At 39.7% G+C, this 17036-nt stretch overlaps 1 protein-coding gene and 1 long non-coding RNA gene across 3 annotated transcripts; one reads left to right on the forward strand and one right to left on the reverse strand.

Moving 5' to 3' along the window:
- The first annotated feature begins 18 nt into the window (after positions 1–18).
- On the forward strand, positions 19–17010 carry TMEM175 (transmembrane protein 175). Of its 2 annotated transcripts, XM_026078138.1 has the most exons (10): positions 19–156; positions 505–543; positions 1680–1777; positions 4103–4154; positions 5473–5508; positions 6823–6906; positions 7515–7679; positions 9704–9782; positions 11684–11822; positions 14776–17010. In XM_026078138.1, the coding sequence occupies exons 1-10, from the start codon at positions 154–156 to the stop codon at positions 15437–15439; spliced, it is 1359 nt and encodes a 452-aa protein (XP_025933923.1). In that variant the 5' UTR covers positions 19–153; the 3' UTR covers positions 15440–17010. The 2 variants fall into 2 exon arrangements, with proteins under 2 accessions (XP_025933923.1, XP_025933913.1); XM_026078128.1 differs by lacking the exons at positions 6823–6906; positions 7515–7679 and having other exon boundaries at positions 70–156.
- On the reverse strand, positions 2970–9688 carry LOC112972088. The gene is made up of 3 exons (XR_003255540.1): positions 8751–9688; positions 7215–7320; positions 2970–3738 (listed from the first exon to the last, which is right to left on the reverse strand). It is a non-coding gene; the product is annotated as an uncharacterized LOC112972088 (long non-coding RNA).
- Positions 17011–17036: the final 26 nt, after the last annotated feature.

Below are 17036 nucleotides of genomic sequence, written 5' to 3' on the forward strand. Positions count from 1 at the left end.
GGCGGAGGGACGGCGGCGGCGGGGCCGGGGCCGGCGCGGGGCCGCGGGCTGGAGCTGGACGTGTCGCCGGAGCCGGAGCTGGGCGGCAGCACGCAGACCTCGCACCGGCTGCTGGCCTACAGCGACGCGCTGCTCTCCATCATCGCCACCGTCATGGTGAGCGGCCTCCTCGCGCCGTTTACTTGCCCGTTGCCCCGGTGTTTCCCGCGCCCCTTCCGTGCGGTGTCGCCCTGGAGTAAGAGCCGCCGCCAGGCCTGTGCCCTGGGGCGTTTGTCAGCCGTCTCCGTAACGGACACCGTGATGGGCCCGGGGGGGGGGGGGCAGGCTCGTCCCCGCGCTGCAGGAAATAAAAGTTTGCGCTAGGGAACTGCGGGTGACTGGTTATGGCATGATCCATGAAGGCTTGCCTAAAGTTTGGGGGTTTGGGCTGGGGTTTTTTTTTTTAGATTTTAATGAAGTTCCCAGTAAGACACATGTGGTGCTAATGGGGTTTTATTATTTCAGATTTTGCCTGTGGCTCACACAAAAATACATCCTGATCAGGTACTGTATGTTTTCTGTTTTGTTGTTTCTTCTGCCTTTGCAAGGATGTATAACACTCTAATCTTCCTGTTTCAGTTCAAGTTACGGCTTTTCCAAAAGACATACCATCAAATGACATAAAGCCAGTGGAGATTTCCCCCAGAGGGAGGAGTTACTGAACCTGAGGCAAAAAAAATTAAATACTGAAGTTCTGAGTAATCTACAAAAGTCATGATTTAAGGCCAGAATGAGCTGTACATCACAGGCCGTAGACTTTATTTAGTTACTGTTACATGAATATGAATTACCTGCCTGAGCAAAAAGTTTTTCAGAAAGCATCTGCTGTTTATAAGGCAGCATCAATTAGAGAATCCACATATAGAGTGCAAACTGAATGCTGATTTTTTTAAATCAGGCTAATTGTAAATGTAGTCATGATAAACAGGTGGAATGAGAGGAGCTGCAGAAAACACACTAATTTTGAAAGAAACAGGAGTGTTGGGCAACATGAATTAGCATTTGAGAAGGTTTACAGTGTTTTATGGTAATTCATCCTTCTGCTTTTAAAAACAGAGCAAGACTCAGTATTGAACATTTTGTCTCATTTAGTTTAGGAAGCTCAAGCGTGATTCATAACACAGCAAATATGCTGCCTGAGTCCGTGTAAGCCAGTGTGGTGATACCTGCAAAACTGACAAYGATTGAGCCCTTCCCTGCCTCAGTGTTAACAGTCATCACATGAAAACCTGTGTCATGCTTCTGCTTGGGAAGTCGGCGCTGAGAAAATGGAAAGCGCATTTTGTAGCCATCCCGCCTTTGAAATGCATTATTGCAGTGATGAGAGAGTGCATGAATGAGTCACATGGTGGACAGGGCATTGGGAAGCCGTTTTATGGATTAAAGGGATGTGTTGGCACCTTATCTGCCGTTAACTGCATGTTTCAGCGTGCTTACAGGTGCCTAATAAAGCAGTTCCTCTGCATGGATAGTGGGAAAGAGGTTGCTGGAAGAGAACTGTATTCTTGGTGGGTGCTTTCAAACAGTGTATCTTGTGATAGTATGTCGTTCCTGGCTTGCAGACATCGCTAATAACTTCAGAATGCAACATTTACCTTTCTTCTTCCTTTGTTTGTGTGTCACTTTATGTTTTGTTTCAGAAACTAGGTGAAAGTGTTCAGCAGCTCCTTCTAGCGAAAATTGCAGTCTACTTGATGACCTTCTTAATAGTCACAGTGGCATGGGCAGCTCATGTAAGGTAGGAACACTGTGAGTGTTTAATACCACTACAAAGTTAAAGAAAAACTGTTGTTTAAAAGGACAGCAGATAACCGTGTATCTGATATATTTCTGTATTGGATTATCTTTTGTTGGATAGTATTAGAAAGAAACACTACCCTAAGTAGTGACTAAATGTAGTCTTACACTACTGAAAGAGCAAGATAAAGAAAAACAAGCATTATAGCTTTTAAAACTGGAGTTACTCTTTGTTTAACTTCATATTCTAGGTGGAGTTAAACTTAATTTGTGCTAGAACAGCATGACTTCTTAAACTGTGTTCTGCACAAGTAGAAGGACTCAGACATCACAGTTGGTCCAAAGCTCATCTTTCTCAATCCTCAGCAGCACTTCTTACCAAATCAGTGTTGCAGATGCTGCATTTTATAGAACTCCAGACACTGCCACCTACCCATTTCTCAGTTAAAAAGAATTAACATACAGTCATCTTGGGGGGGGGGGGGAAGGGTGGAGCGAGCAGTTCTGGTCTACTGCCATAGTATGCTGAGGGCTTTTATCCTTAAGAACAAGGAAAGTCGGTCCTGTTTCCATTCCCTTGAAAACCAGCTTTGATCGTGTTCTAATGAAGTCACTAAAAATTACTGTGCTTTCTTTAGAGCTCATTTAGTTGGAGGCAGTTCTTGTTTGTCTTTTCCTAATAGCTTGGTTTCTCGGTAATACTCTCAAATATTTACAGTAATTAAATAGCACTCAGTTATAACCCAATGCAACTGTTTGTTTTTTCAAGCTGATAAAACTTATCTGTAGTGAATGTCTTCCAAGTCTAGCAGATCAGCTGAAATGTTGCAGTTGGTCTTTCTTTGATATACTTGTTTTTGGGTAATATGACAGACATCTAAACACTCATAAATCATTGTATATTAGAAAGTGATGAATGAATAGTGTGGTTTTAAAGGAAGCTTGACCTAAATAAGTGTTAGGTCAAATTATCATACTACTGAGATCTTCTAGATTAGGCTAAGAATCAAGTTAGCTCTGCAGCTTACTCTCTACAGCATTGGAATTAGGACAGTTTTTTATTTGAATCTTGAAATTTATAAATTTTACTATATTTTTTCTTCCCCTGAAGTAAGTGGATTGACCGCACTCTAATAGAGATGTGCAACTTGTAATTCAATACCTGCAATTGTTATTTCACATTACTGCTTTAATCACCATTCCTGTTCTTTGTCTGCATAAGTAAATGTTCAAGCATAGTTTTTAAATGTGAACATTTCCCCGCACCAAGAACTTCGTTAACAGATTATGAGGCAGTTTGCAGAAAAAGCTTATTTTCTATTTGCAATAATAACTGTGCTGTATCTTCACAAGAAATAATTTGAAGCCTTGATATACTGAAAAGATTCGGGTTCTGAAAGCATTAGCTTGCCTCTGTTCTTCCAAGTCAAATATGGAGAAAATCAGAATTAGCTCTTCACAAGGGGGTATGAGACAGAAAAATTAGAAATTCTGGATGCACCCTGAACATCTGCATCTGTTCTGGAAAATCTGTGCAATGCTATTGCAGAGCTCAGCTCCACACACGACATAGCTTAGTCTGAGATCAGTAGTTGGTTGACAACTGATAATAGTTGTCCTGTAGATCCTGAGCCTTATGCAGTTCACTAGCAGTTTCCTGGTGATCCTGTGCCAGGTGATGGAGGAGCTGTTCTGGAGCAAAACTGTGGGAGAAAGCAACCAAGTAGCCTACTCTGTGACTTGGATGCATTTCATTCTATAAATGAAGGGGCAAGTCCTAAGAAAAGTTGTCATTCAGTTCCTGTCTGTGAATCACTCTCAAAGCTCCCATTTTCCAAGGCGTAATGTCCGTTTGTAGCTCTCAGCCTTGTTAGGATTTTGGTATGTGACTCAATGGGTCAGGGCTGACATCTGGGTCACTTTTTCACAGGTGGATTGACTCTTCAACAGCAGTGAAATTGACTGCTCAGCAGAGAATGCAATTTCAGGTGCAGATGAAGGACAGAGGAGAGAAGGAAAAAAAGAAAAAAGCCAATTTGATAAATATTATTCTAATAGTCCTTCTAATAGAAATGAGGTTTTTAATAACTCCTCTGTGGCTGAACTTGACTGTTCACACCTAGCTTTTCAAATTTTTTTAAACTAATGAATGACTTGTGTGTTTGAATTAATGTGCACAACTTGGACTGCTTGTATAAATCATGGAGCAAATGAAATCAGGTTCCCCTCCATCCCCCTATATCATCAATGTAAAATTTGTAGACAGCATTATAATGCATATTTTGGGGAGCTGGCTTGTTCATGGTGTCTTGCCTTGCCTTGGCAGGTTGTTTCAGGTGATAGAGCTGATAGACGATGTCCTCGCTCTTCTAAATCTGGTGAGTCTTGTTAAAATACTTGATGTTTGACTAGCTAGTAAAGGTAACTTTTTTGCATGTTTGCATCTAGATGTCAGAGAGCTTCTAATTCAGATAGCGTAACTCTGCCAAATTTTCAAGCCAGGAAGATATGGAGTTTGAATTCCTCCTTGCCAAAGTGGCAGACTGATAACTAACTTGCTTCTAGCGTGCACATGTTTAATCATAAGCCAAAAGAAGTTCTGCACCAGATTAGCCTGAAGTTCCTTTGAGTGAACTGAGGAGTCTTCTGTGGAGAAAACTCTTGACTCTAATGATCTGTATGGCATCTGTCCTCCAGGCTTAAGAAAATGAAATGCTGTGTCTTTTGAGGCAAAAGTTGTAATGGTGGATCTGAATTACGGCTATGGTCTCAGCTATCTTTCTGCTTAAATTCCTCAGAAATTCTTTCTCTAGTATGTTTGGAATATAAGACTATATAATGTTTCCAAAGCTGCCTACCACTGAGACACAAATAATGTCTTTGGATCACTTTTTTTTTAAGCTTTACTCTGTCCTAAATGTTCTTTATTAAAAAAAAAAAAACTTCATTTATTTCAGAGCATGTTTTCTTTAATGAGCTACACTGTAATATTTTGGTTACAGACAGTTGTAATGGAATGCTACAGTGGTGAACATATTCCTGTTTTCATGTAGAGCTTTTTTCTTACTGTATTGTTTAAAATTCTGCTCCCTGACAGTGTGTGTACATACAGTTCATTTAATTTTTGTTAATAAAACTACTGGGTGTAAATTCTATGAGATAATGCTGCAAGAAATTATATGAGAGGAATTGCTTAAGGCATGTAGTTCTTTTCTAATGTAGCTTTCAAAGTAAAACATTTTTGTATGCTTGAGTTTTTTTAATTTGGCCTTTTTTATATGAAATATTTGAACTCAGAAATTAATGCTTTTCACAGGTGAATATCAGAAGCATTTGCTTAGGAGGAAAAATAGAAAGGTGTGGTACTCTTGGCATTGCTATTTTAGAAGAAGACTGTTAAGAAACATAAGCAAAACATTTTTTTGGTGTTACTGGTAACAAAACTTCAACAATTTCTAAAATCAGCCTATATAGTTTGGATAAATCTAGAAGGTGAGTACTGGAGCTCTAAAAAACAAAAATGGCAACTCAGGACTAGCCATTTGTTGCAGAGGTAGCTCAGCTACTTCAGTAATGTCTTTTCTTGAGGCAGCACAAGTATCAAAACTGTGTTGCATTTTCTAGACAAATCTTAAATGACTGGATTGCCGGGTTGTATTTTAGTTAGTGTTTCAGATTTCTTTTTTTTTTTTTTAGGCTTGTATGATGATCATAACTTTCTTGCCGTACACAGTAAGTCCTTTTCTAATATTTTGACTTATGTTTAAATTACAGGATTTTTCTTTATTTATTTAGAATGACTTTACCCAAAGTATTCAGGAACTCAGGAGACCATTATTGTAGTGTAAGCCCTGAATCCGCTGTAACAGTTAAGCTATAATTTTTTTAAATGCATGAGAACATGGTGTAATCTTGAAATGATGCATGCTATAGATCTGGCAGAAAATGGATATTCTAGAAAGAAGGTGGCAGTCATGGAAGGACATAGCTTCTTAGACATCTTTCAAAAATTCCAACTTGACTGATTAGAATTTTGCATTTTGTAAGGGAAATAAAACTGTAACACACTCCTCCTTAGATAGCACAATATTTTGTCTGCCTAAACGGAGTTCTTGATACCACCTTTGACTTATTCAGCAATGTTGCTTCTGACACAGCCAATCTCAGTTGTTAAATCTGCAAATTTTGATGTCACATAGCCTTTAGACCTAGGAGGAATATCTACAGCTGAACACTGCATTAGCAGAACAGAGCTGTTGCTTAAAATGCTGGTTGACTTTCATTATAGGAATAGAAAAAATTGTATGAAGGAAACCTGTTTCACTGTGGATTTTGTATATACATATAACATTATAAAAACTATATATTTTATATATATTCATCAGTATTTGTGTGTGTGTATATGTATATATATGTATACATGTATTTGTGTCTGTGTGTGTATATATATATTTATCAATCCACAGAAAGTAAGGCTATGGTCACAAAAAGGGTCTTTATTAGCAAGAGCACACACTTTTCCCTTTGCCTTCAAACAGAAATCAGTTTAGAAAGTTGTCAGTGTTACCCTGGCAAGTCTCCAGGTATTTTTTTTTTCCCTAATGAAGTTGTAAAAGTTAGCATAAAAGGAAGTCATGGAGGTAGAGAACTTGAATTCAAAAAAGGTCTCCCCGTATCAACAATATTCACAGTTACGAACATCTTGTCCCCTGAAAATGCTACCAAAACTACGTTTCAGCTACATGCCAGCTGGTAGTTATAATGAAGACATAGCATCAGGAAGGTTGTGCTTTGGGCCCATCTCTCTTGTTCAGAAGCTTTTGCAGTATCAATGGGGGAGCATAGCTCTCTCTGCAGATGCCTTCAGTTGGGTTGCTGGCATGTGTTTGTGGCTAGAAACTGCATTTAGTGGAATGTTGTTGAAAAGCAAAGTATAACTTAGGTTTTTGTGTTTCAGTATTGAATGAAAAATACTTAATTTCTCTACTGTTATTCCTATATTGCTTCTTAATTAAATGTTTAATCTGGCTGCATTTTTCCTTCTAGTTTTCTTTAATGGCCTCCTTTCCAGATGTACCTTTTGGCATTTTCCTGTTTAGTGTCTGCGCTGTTGTCATTGGCCTTATCCAGGTATTGGAGCTATGCATTTACATTTTCCCTTTTCAAGACTAGATTTTCTTGGGTAGAACTAAAATTAGGTTTATTAACTATGGATATAAAATGCTAGGTGTCATTTTTGTTTGTATGGCATTGTTTTTCAAAGCTATGCCTGCTCCTTCCACACTTGTAGCTCCTTCCACACTTGTTAAAGATGCACTGGGGAAGTAGCAGCTGGTGTACTGCATTGATCTTTGCTGCTGTGGTTCTTGCTGAGTTGCCCAGTGCGGGCTGAGTGAGTCAATGAACATGGGCGTTCTGCTTTAGTTTTAAGTACTTACCAGATGGCATGGTTCTTCCCCTTGGGGCAGTGCCTTGTTCTTTTCTGTTTCTTACTGTGGAGGTCTTTCTCGCTCTTCATTGTAAGATCCAGGGTCATGACAAGCTCTACAGGGCAAATTAAGGTCCTTGTATGTAACATAGTGTGAAATCCCAGAGTTTCTAAGACCAGCCCCCCATGTGAAAGGGAAGAGTAAGTTTCAATATGTTGAAATTTAGTGTTTCAAAATTTCATGGCATTATAGTTGAAATACTGTGTATACTAGTATGTAACAATTTCAGTAACACTCTTCTCTTTGCAGGCAGTGATAGTAGCCTACGGATTCTATCACCCACACTTACTAAATCAACAGATACAAGTATCTGAAAACCAGAACTTCTATAAACGTCATATCTTAAAGATTATTTTAAGAGGACCAATTTTATGCTTTTTAGCAGCCATTTTTTCTTTTTTCTTTATCCCTTTGGTAAGTTTTTTGAATAACTCTCCTTTTAAAATGATTAATTAACCTAAAAATTGGACACACCGGTTTGTATTAGTTGTATTTAGGACTAAGCATTAAAAAATTATTCCTAAGCTAAATGTGCAGAACTTCTGTGTTGCCAGTTCTGTGGTGATGTGATCATGGCCGCTATTCTGTGATGAAGTCATTTATTTCACAGAGAGCCATCTATAATTTGATCTATGAATTTGGGTAGGTTGTGAAATGCCTGGTATCAGAAGTATTTGCTTCATTTGCTCTGCATGGATTTTTTTTTAATGCTTCTCTTATTTACAATTTAAAAGATTTGCTTTTGAAGAGTAACTCAGCAGCTTGCTCATAAGAAGTAGGTGGGATAATGTGGAAAATTACAGGAGTTAAACACCACGTTGCCTAAAAAATAAAGACAAGTGAATATAATTGATGCAGTAAGTCAGGGTTTTGCAGCAAATAAATAAATAGATCAGATATCCAACTTGCATCCAAAACAAATGTTTTTGGCTAAATTCTGCTCTTACACAGTGACTTCCTCACCCTGCTTTGTTAAATGGTAATAAGTTGCTCCTGCTGAGTTGTTAATAGCTTTCATGTTCTTCAGAACCACCACTTGGAACTGAAAGCTAGTTTGTAGATGTATCCTGAGCTTCCCTGCCTCCATCTTATTCTTTAGGAATAGATGTATCTAAGAAACATTCCATGGGAATTGTCAGTGTCTAAATAATTCCCAAATTTGGGAAGAATTGGGTTGATACTGATCGAGTGACACAGAATGATGAAGTCCAAGTGGGAGAATGCCTAATTTTAATTGAAAACACGTTTTGTTTTCTTCCTCTGTGACTTGCATCCTTACTTCCTTCTACTCCCTCACCTTGTTCCCCAGTGTAATTTCTTCTATATCAGTAACAGTCAAATTACTCTCCAGGTTGCTCTTGTGTGAATAGCTTATGATCTGCTGCACTCTGTCTTTGGGACAGAAGTAGTATGCAGACCATGCAGCATGTGTTAGTTCTACCCTAAGGACAGCTGGCACAAAGGGACATAGAAGCAGTTACGTACCTTAAAAACAGCTCAGGAAACAGACACTATTAAAATGTTCTCTTGTCTGGTAAACCTGTTGAGATGTTCTCAAATTTCAGAGAGGTGGGATTTTTTTGTAGTAACAGTGCTTCACAGAGATGCTCAACATAACTTTAATGAAGTCAGCTGCTATAAAGGAACCAGAAGAGATTTGTGCAGTTTTATGAAGTTTATATAGAATAGTGGTCAAAAGCAGCAGGGCACTCTGTCCTTGGCAGTGTCCTTCACAGGTGTTTCTCTGGCCCTAGCTTAAGAAACCCTTGAACCCTCTTCCTTCCCACTCCTGTCCATCTGTCACCTTATTCCAATTCATCTTTTTTGTGCAGCATGCTGAAATTACAGAAGTGATTCAACCAAAGAAAGTGATTTTTTTTTGCAGTTTTTTTCAGCTGTGGCCATTCCCATTACTACATGGTTATCCAGACAGCTTTGCCAGCACAATGCAGGGCTGCCTGGACAGTTCATTTGATAAACAGGATATTTCCAGCTGAATGGCAAGTGACAAATAACATTAGAAACATGGGATAGTTCCCCAGCTTCCAAAGAAATGATTGCTACATTCTTGTTAACAGAATTATCTCCCTTTCTGTTTTAGCTTGCCTCATTGCTGATTCTAAACCAAGTATTGAGGTTCTAAACTAGGTATTAGATTACACCCATAATATTCAGAAGGCAGATTAGCTCTTTCCTTCAGTTATGGTGCCCAGGTGTGTTTTTATAGAGGTGCATGTGCATTCAGTTGTTGCCCATTCAATCGCTGTCCAAAAAACCCCATATGTTTCAGATGAACCTCTTCCATGTCATAGAGTCAAGATTTGTTTTTCTTTCATGTGATTATACCTAAAGATTGAGAGTAATCACTTAATATTAAACTTGGAAGCAAATTTATGTTTCAGTAACTAAACTAAAACTGTCTTGATTCCTCTCCATAGTCTTATGTACTGCTTGGGCTCGTTATCGTTTTTCCACACCTCACTCGATTCATTACGTGGTGTAAAACCAAGATTGTTGGTGAGTAACAATATTCATAAGGAGTGCATTCAGATGCATTGTATGTTGTCAACTTGTTATCCAAAGAACACAGTATTAAGTAAATTCTTTCTACTTCCATTTTCATTGTTGGTATTCAGAATATACTGATCTGGGGTTCTATTGCTGTGCTTTCCAGACTGTTTTCCCTCCGCCCTCCCTCTTTTCCTTCATTTGATACTTGATCTTTGCTGTTGGGTTTTTTTCCCCATGTTTTCCTTAATTTGCTACTTGATCTGTGTAAGGCACATGTCACAAGATAGTTTCTGAAAGCAGAACCTCTCTGTTTTTTCCTGAATATACATGCGCGTGCGTGCACACACACACACACACACACGATGGCTGCAAACTACCTGTTCTTCTTCCCCATTAAAAAGGTTACATAAGCATTGAAGAATACAGGAAGCTCTCTGCCTGACTCACTTTCTTCCCAGCAATACTGTATGTTCCCACATTCTCAAGCTAATAATCAACAGCATATCTGAGAGTCTGTAACAACGAGTAGTAGTAGTAGTAGTAGTAGTATAAGCCAAGCACTTCTAGGGTAGTCTGCTGTTTAGTGTGTTACCTCCGATTAATGTAATTACTGTGGTCTAAAGATATTACTGCGCACATGCTTTAAGTCAGTCTAAATCTGCTCCTTGCTGTATTGTCTTTCCACCTCCCTTGTATCTGCCCTAACAATTGCACAACCACATCAACAGCTCATTAACTCTACCAGAAAAGAGGCTGCTAGTGCTAAAATAAAGGAGAAAGTGGTATCATGAAGGACTGCCCCCCTTTGGCAGCAACATAAATTGACCACAAAACCATACCCAAGAGATCATGTCCTTGGAATTAACACCACATAAGTGAAACAGCAGCAAAACACTTTTGTGTTTGTGGCTGCTGCTCCTGTTTAGCCTAGTGTAACTCCATCTGTGTTTACTGCTGGTGGGAACACACTTTTGGCTCTGCCATGGGGCAGTAACATCTGACAGGGAGGCAGAAATGCTTTGAAACAGCTGAAACCAGAGTCTCAAAGCCAGAGAATAAACACATACCAGTATTGCCTGTGCCTACTGCAACAGGTCACTGCTGTGTACGTCTCACCCTGTCAGATGGCTAACACTTTGTGCTGCAGAGAAAAAGAAAATGTCTTCCTGGTCCTGTCTGCCTGGAGCAGAGATCTTTGCTGTTTGTTTTTTGTTCTGTAAGTTAGCGCACTAATAACTGAGATGTGATTACACTTGCTTTTTCTTTCAATTCTTCTCTTTACTTGCTCAAGAACCTGTAAAGCTTTTCCTTCACCTTGTCTATATTCCCCGAGTGGTGCAGCATGGCTAGCAGGGCAGTCCAAAGCCCAGCCTTCAGGGATGAGTTTGACATCTCCCTTTAAAAGCTCTGGAGCCCCATCTTCTGACCAAAGACTGGATTTATTTTAAAGCAGGTGGTTTGATTCCCTCAGTGCTGCCCAGCTCCAGTGAGTTCTTTTCCCCCCATGCAGTTCTCCACACTGAGTAGAGGAGCCAAGCTATTAGATGCTGTGCAGCACCTCAGGAAGCCCTGTTTTGTTTAGCTTAAATATTTTGCTTAATTACAGCTTCAGGTCATTATTGACTCGGTAGAAACAGTCTGCCATGTACTTTAAAGGACATGGTTTTTGTTCCTGAAGAGCTTGTTGTCCCAGGAAGCAACATGAACCTCAGGGAGAGGCACAGTTGCAGAAGAAGGTGTATGGCTGACCTGTTTGGATGAATGGCACTCTTACTTCTACAGAAAGATTTGGGCGGGTGGGGAGAAAGAGAAGGGGTGATCACAGCTTTTTTTTTTTTTTTTTGTACCTTGTTTTATACTTCCTGATTTTTGTCTTTTATTAGTAAACATTTGGATTTGTCTTCCAGGTCAGAGAGATGAAGAAGAACACAGTAGCTTAGAGACTTTCACATTTTACCTCAGTGAGCCTCTGAGTAAGGAACGAGTAGAGGCATTCAGTGATGGAGTCTATGCTATTGTAGCAACCCTGCTTATTTTGGATATATGGTAAGGCTTTGTACTGGCTCTTGCACTTTGTGTTGCTAAATACAGGCCTACCTCGGAGATATTGTGGGTTCAGTTCCAGACCACCACAATAAAGCAAATATCGCAATAAAGCCAGTCACACAATTTTTTTGGTTTCCCAGTGCATATAAACGTTATGTTTACACTATACTGTAGTCTGTTAAGTGTGCAGTAGCATTATGCCTAAAAAAACAATGTACATAATTAAAAAATACTTTATTGCTAAAAAATGCTAACCATCATCTGAGCCTTCAGCGAATCATAATCTTTTTGCTGATGGAAGATCTTACCTTGATGTTGATGGCTGCTGACTGATCAGGGTGGTGGTTGCTGAAGGTTGGGGTGGCTGTGGCAATTTCTTAAAATAAGACAGCAGTGAAGTTTGCTGCATCAATTGACTCTTCCTTTCATGAAGGATTTCTCTGCAGCATGCGATGCTGTTTGATAGCATTTTACCCACAAGAGAACTTCTTTCAAAATTGGAGTCGATCCTGTCAAACCCTGCTGCTGCTTTATCAACTAAGTTTATGTATATTCTAAATTTTTTGTTGTCATTTCAACAATGTTCACAGCATCTTCACCAGGCGTAGATTCCATCTGAAGAAACCACTTTCTTTGCTCATCCATAAGAAGCAACTCCTCATCCTTTAAAGTTTTATCATGAGATTGCAGCAATTCAGTCACATTTTCAGGCTCCACTTCTAATTCTAGTTCTCTTGCTGTTTCCACCACATCTGCAGTTACTTCTTCCACTGAAGTCCTGAACCCCTCAAAGTCATCCATGAGGGCTGGAATCAGCTTCTTCCAAACTCCTGTTAATGTTGATATTTTGACCTCCTCCCATGAATCATGTATGTTCTTAATGGCATCTAGACTGGTCAATCTTTTCCAGAAGGTTTTCAGTTACTTTGCCCAGATCCATCAGAGAAATCACTACCTATGGCAGCTGTAGCCTTATGAAATGTCTGTCTTAAATAAAAAGACYTGAAAGTCGAAATTACTCCTTGATCCATGGGCTGCAGAATGGAAGTTGTGTTAGCAGGCATGGAAACAACATTAATCTCATTGTACATCTCCATCAGAGCTCTTGGGTGACCAGCTGCATTGTCAGTGCACAATAATATTTGGAAAGGAATCTTTTTTTCTAAGCAGTAGGTCTCAACAGTTTGCTTAAAATAAACCATGTAAACCATGTTGTAAACAGATGTGCTGTCATCCAGGCTTTGTTGTCCCATTTACAGAGCACAGGCAGAGTAGACTGAGCATTATTCTCCAGAGCCCTAGGATTTTCGGGATGGTAAATGAGCATTGGTTTCAACTTAAAGTCACCAGCTGTATTAGGCCCTAACAAGAGAGTCAGCCTGTGCTTTGAAGCTTTGAAGCCTTGAAGCCAGGGACTGACTTCTCTCTAGCTAGGAAAATCCTAAATGGCATCTTCTTCCAATAGAAGGCTTTCATCTACATTGAAAATCTGTTGTTTYGTGTAGCCACCTTCATCAATTCTCTTAGCTAGATCTTCTGGATAACTTGCTGCAGCTTCTACATCAGCACTTGCTGCTTCACCTTGCATTTTTATGTTATGGAGACGGCTTCTTTCCTTAAACCTCAGGAACCAACCTCTGCTAGCTTCAGACTTTTCTTCTGCAGCTTCCTCCCCTCTCTCAGCCTTCACAGAGTTGAAGAGAGTTAGGGCCTTGCTCTGGATTCGGCTTTGGCTTAAGGGACTATTGTGGCTGGTTTGATCTTCTATCCAGACCACTCAGACTTTCCCCATATCAGCAAGAAGGCTGTTTTGCTTTCTGATCATTCGTGTGTTCACTGGAGCAGCACTTTGAATTTCCTTCAAGACCATTTCCTTTGCATTCACAACCTAGCTAACTGGTGCAAGAGGCCCAGCTTTGGGCCTCTCTCAGCTTTCGACATGCCTTCCTCGCTAAGCTTCATCATTTCTAGCTTTGGATTTCAAGTGAGAGATGTGCGACTCTTCCTTTCCCTTGAACACTTAGAGGCCAGTGCAGGGTTATTAACTGCCCTAATTTCAATATTGTTGTGCCTCAGGGAATAGGGAGGCCCGAGGAGAGGGAGAGAGACGGGGGATAGCCGGTCGGTGGAGCAGTCACAACACCCCCAACATTTATCGATTAAGTTCCCCACCTCATATGGGCACAGTTCATGGTGCCCCAAAACAATTCCAATAATAACATCAAAGATCACCGATCACAGACCACCATAACAGATATAATAATGAAAAAGCTTGAAATATTGTGAGAATTACCAAAATGTGACACAGAGACACAAAATGAGCACATGCTGTTGGAAAAATGGCACTGATAGACTTGTTCGACTCAGGGTTGCCACAAACCTTCAATTTGTAAAAAATGCGATATCTGTGAAGCGCAATAAAACGAGGTATGCCTGTATAATGTTAAGTTGTGTCTATATGTAATTTTTGAGAAATAAAAATAAGCATTGTCTTTGACTTTTAAAGTCTGCAGTGGTTACCATAGGTACAATTATCTAAAGCATACAGAGCATGAAGGAGAGAGTCTTCTAACATGCACATTTCAGCAGTAGCGATCAGTCTACTTAGTGTATGTTGGGGTGGGAGGATGTACTTGGAAGTCTTGAAGAAAAAAGCTTGCTTTATATTTCCAAATGAAAGGCACATATCAATAAAAGATGTTTAGTCCTACAGGCAGCTCTATTACATTAACCAAAAAGAAAAACTACTTTTAGATTTCCTTTCAGATCCAATTTATATGCAGGACTTTTATTTGAAATACTTCTTTTAACTTACATATTAGAGAAGTACAAATAAAGTGGATGCCTGTTCATTCGTACTTGTTCAGATTAAAACAGCATAGTTCAGTGTTGTTCCAGGTCTGGTTTTTTTTTATCATTAACATGAAAAGTAAAGTAAGTTTTCTCTCCACAGTGAAGACAATGTTCCTGATCCCAGAGAAGTTAAGGAAAAGTTCCATGGCAGCCTCCTTGAAGCTTTAAGTGAATATGGACCGAACTACCTTGCCTACTTTGGCTCTTTTGTAACAATTGGTCTTCTCTGGTTTGTCCACCACTCACTTTTCCTTTATGTAACAAAGGCTACACGATTAATGGGACTGCTTAACATACTTTCATTGGCTTTCATTGGAGGGCTTCCACTGGCTTATCAGCTAACCAGTGAATTTGCAGAGAAGTCTCACAATGAAATAGAAGCCATTCAGGTCAGCTGTGTTATCACTTTCTTTGCCAGCATATTTCAGTTTGCAATATGGACTACAGCCCTCCTCCATGAAAGGGAAACTTTGCATCCTTTTGCTAGATATGGTGGCAAGGAGCATGCCTTCATGTTTGCCAAGCTTGCTCTCTACCCTTGTGTGAGCCTTGGAGCCTTCTTTCTAACATGCTTGTTAAGTGAATTTAGCACAGCAATTTTCCATCTTATGCAGATTGTAATCCCATTTGCTTTTCTTGCCTTGCGCATTTTTGTTAGGATTTCCTTAACTATCATAAAGTCTGTGATGTCTCTCTCCAGACGGAAGGTTGTGTTGCTAGAAGAGGAGGAGGCATGTTTGTCTCCTAGTGAAACACTGTCCTAAATTTCCATGCGTTGCACATGAAAATGTAACATTACTTTAGTTCTAACTCACATTGAATTAATGTATGGATTATATTGATCTAAACTAAAGCTTGTGTTGATCATAACGAGCATATTTCAGTATGGTAGTGCTTAAGACCCCTTCTCCAAAACATGTAATTGAAAAAAGCTGGATAAGTAGGAAAGAGGAAGAAAAGCATGTTCTCCTTTGTTTAAAATTACCTCTTTGGAAGAAATGCTGTTTGAAGTGTAACTGCAGTGATGATCACTTCAGAAGCACACAAACAGATGCTCAACAAGATGCCCTTTTTCTGACACATGGAAGTCATTGTGGCAGCCAAACACAGGTATAGTTAGAAGATGAGTATGCTGCTATATGAAGAGCAAGCGAGGCCTGAAGACATGAAGGATACCTCTGAATTTCTGGATGGTGAATCAGTAGAACATTTATGCATACAGATTGTTGGGTTTTTGTTTGTTGGGTTTTTTTTATGGTTATACTGCCTCTTCTGCAAAACCACAGAGTTGTGATAGCATTTCAAAAGCTACTTGCTTTTGAATGGCTCTGAGCATGAGTTTAGGTGGGAGTTGCAATTGTGACTGATATGCAGTCTTCCAGGCTGCCTTAACACAAATTCTTCTTCAGTTATACTTGACTTTTTTTAAAAAGGATGTTTTCAACAAATGAGGATTCATGTGGCTACCTATCCAAGGTCTGCACCTTGTAATGTCCCAGGGAAGAAACTTGAAGAACTGTGGGACCACCAGTAAATTTGTTTTCGGCTGTGAAACAAGCTGCCCTTTTGAAAAGAAAGATTTGGATTTCTCAGGGTTTTTGTGTCTATTCTCATGCCCGTTGAAAGGAACCTCCTTGAAAAAAGTCTGTCAGCTTGAAGGCATGATTTAGGAGTCATAGAGGTTATGAGACTTTCCTGCCACCTCTGAAAATTCCCCCTCAGGCCAAGGAGTTGAGTCTGTCCCTATGTAGAGGCTAGCTGAGGAGTTAATACAATGAACTCCTACAGATTTTTGAGTTTCAGTAAGAGGGTCAAAGGAACTAACCCAGTAGGAGTTCTAGTCCCTGGAATATTGGGTTCTTCAGGCCTGTATGCAGCTGCTCCAACTTTTCCTTGCATAGAGCAGTATAGAGGGAGTATGCAAAGTCATGTGGGCTCTGGTTCCCTGGAATGTTATACATTTCTTTTGGGCAGAGCCATGAATTTGTATCTTGAACTTAGTGCCTGATAACTTTTCTGCCATGTTCAAAGGTATTTGAGGGATTTTGGTTTTCCTCTTAAAAATACTGTAGCAAAGAATGGCTGGAGTAACTGTTAGTGAAAACAAAAAATCAAGGTTAGTTTCAGCCTAGATCAGTCTGAAAGCACTTTTGGTTTGAAGCACCTTGGTAGGAACACGTAATGTTTAGTGTTAGGTACTTCATGTAAGAGATTGTCTTCAGATATTCTAGGGATTTTATACCTGGTTGATGCTGAAGGGCTTGCAGTGAGGTTGTGCACTGTGTTGTGTATTGCTGGGTTCTTGTGATATTTAATAAAAGCACTTTTGGTTCTATGTGGTTTTGTTTCTAATGTGAATAA

This window comes from Apteryx rowi, unplaced genomic scaffold, assembly GCF_003343035.1.
Source record: "Apteryx rowi isolate R43461 unplaced genomic scaffold, aptRow1 scaffold_113, whole genome shotgun sequence".
Lineage (NCBI taxonomy): Eukaryota > Metazoa > Chordata > Aves > Apterygiformes > Apterygidae > Apteryx > Apteryx rowi.

Coding starts and splice junctions, on each gene's coding strand:
- TMEM175 (XM_026078138.1), top strand. Junction 544..1,679: donor CAAAAATACATCCTGATCAG/GTACTGTATGTT, acceptor GTTTTGTTTCAG/AAACTAGGTGAAAGTGTTCA. Junction 4,155..5,472: donor TCCTCGCTCTTCTAAATCTG/GTGAGTCTTGTT, acceptor TTTTTTTTTTAG/GCTTGTATGATGATCATAAC.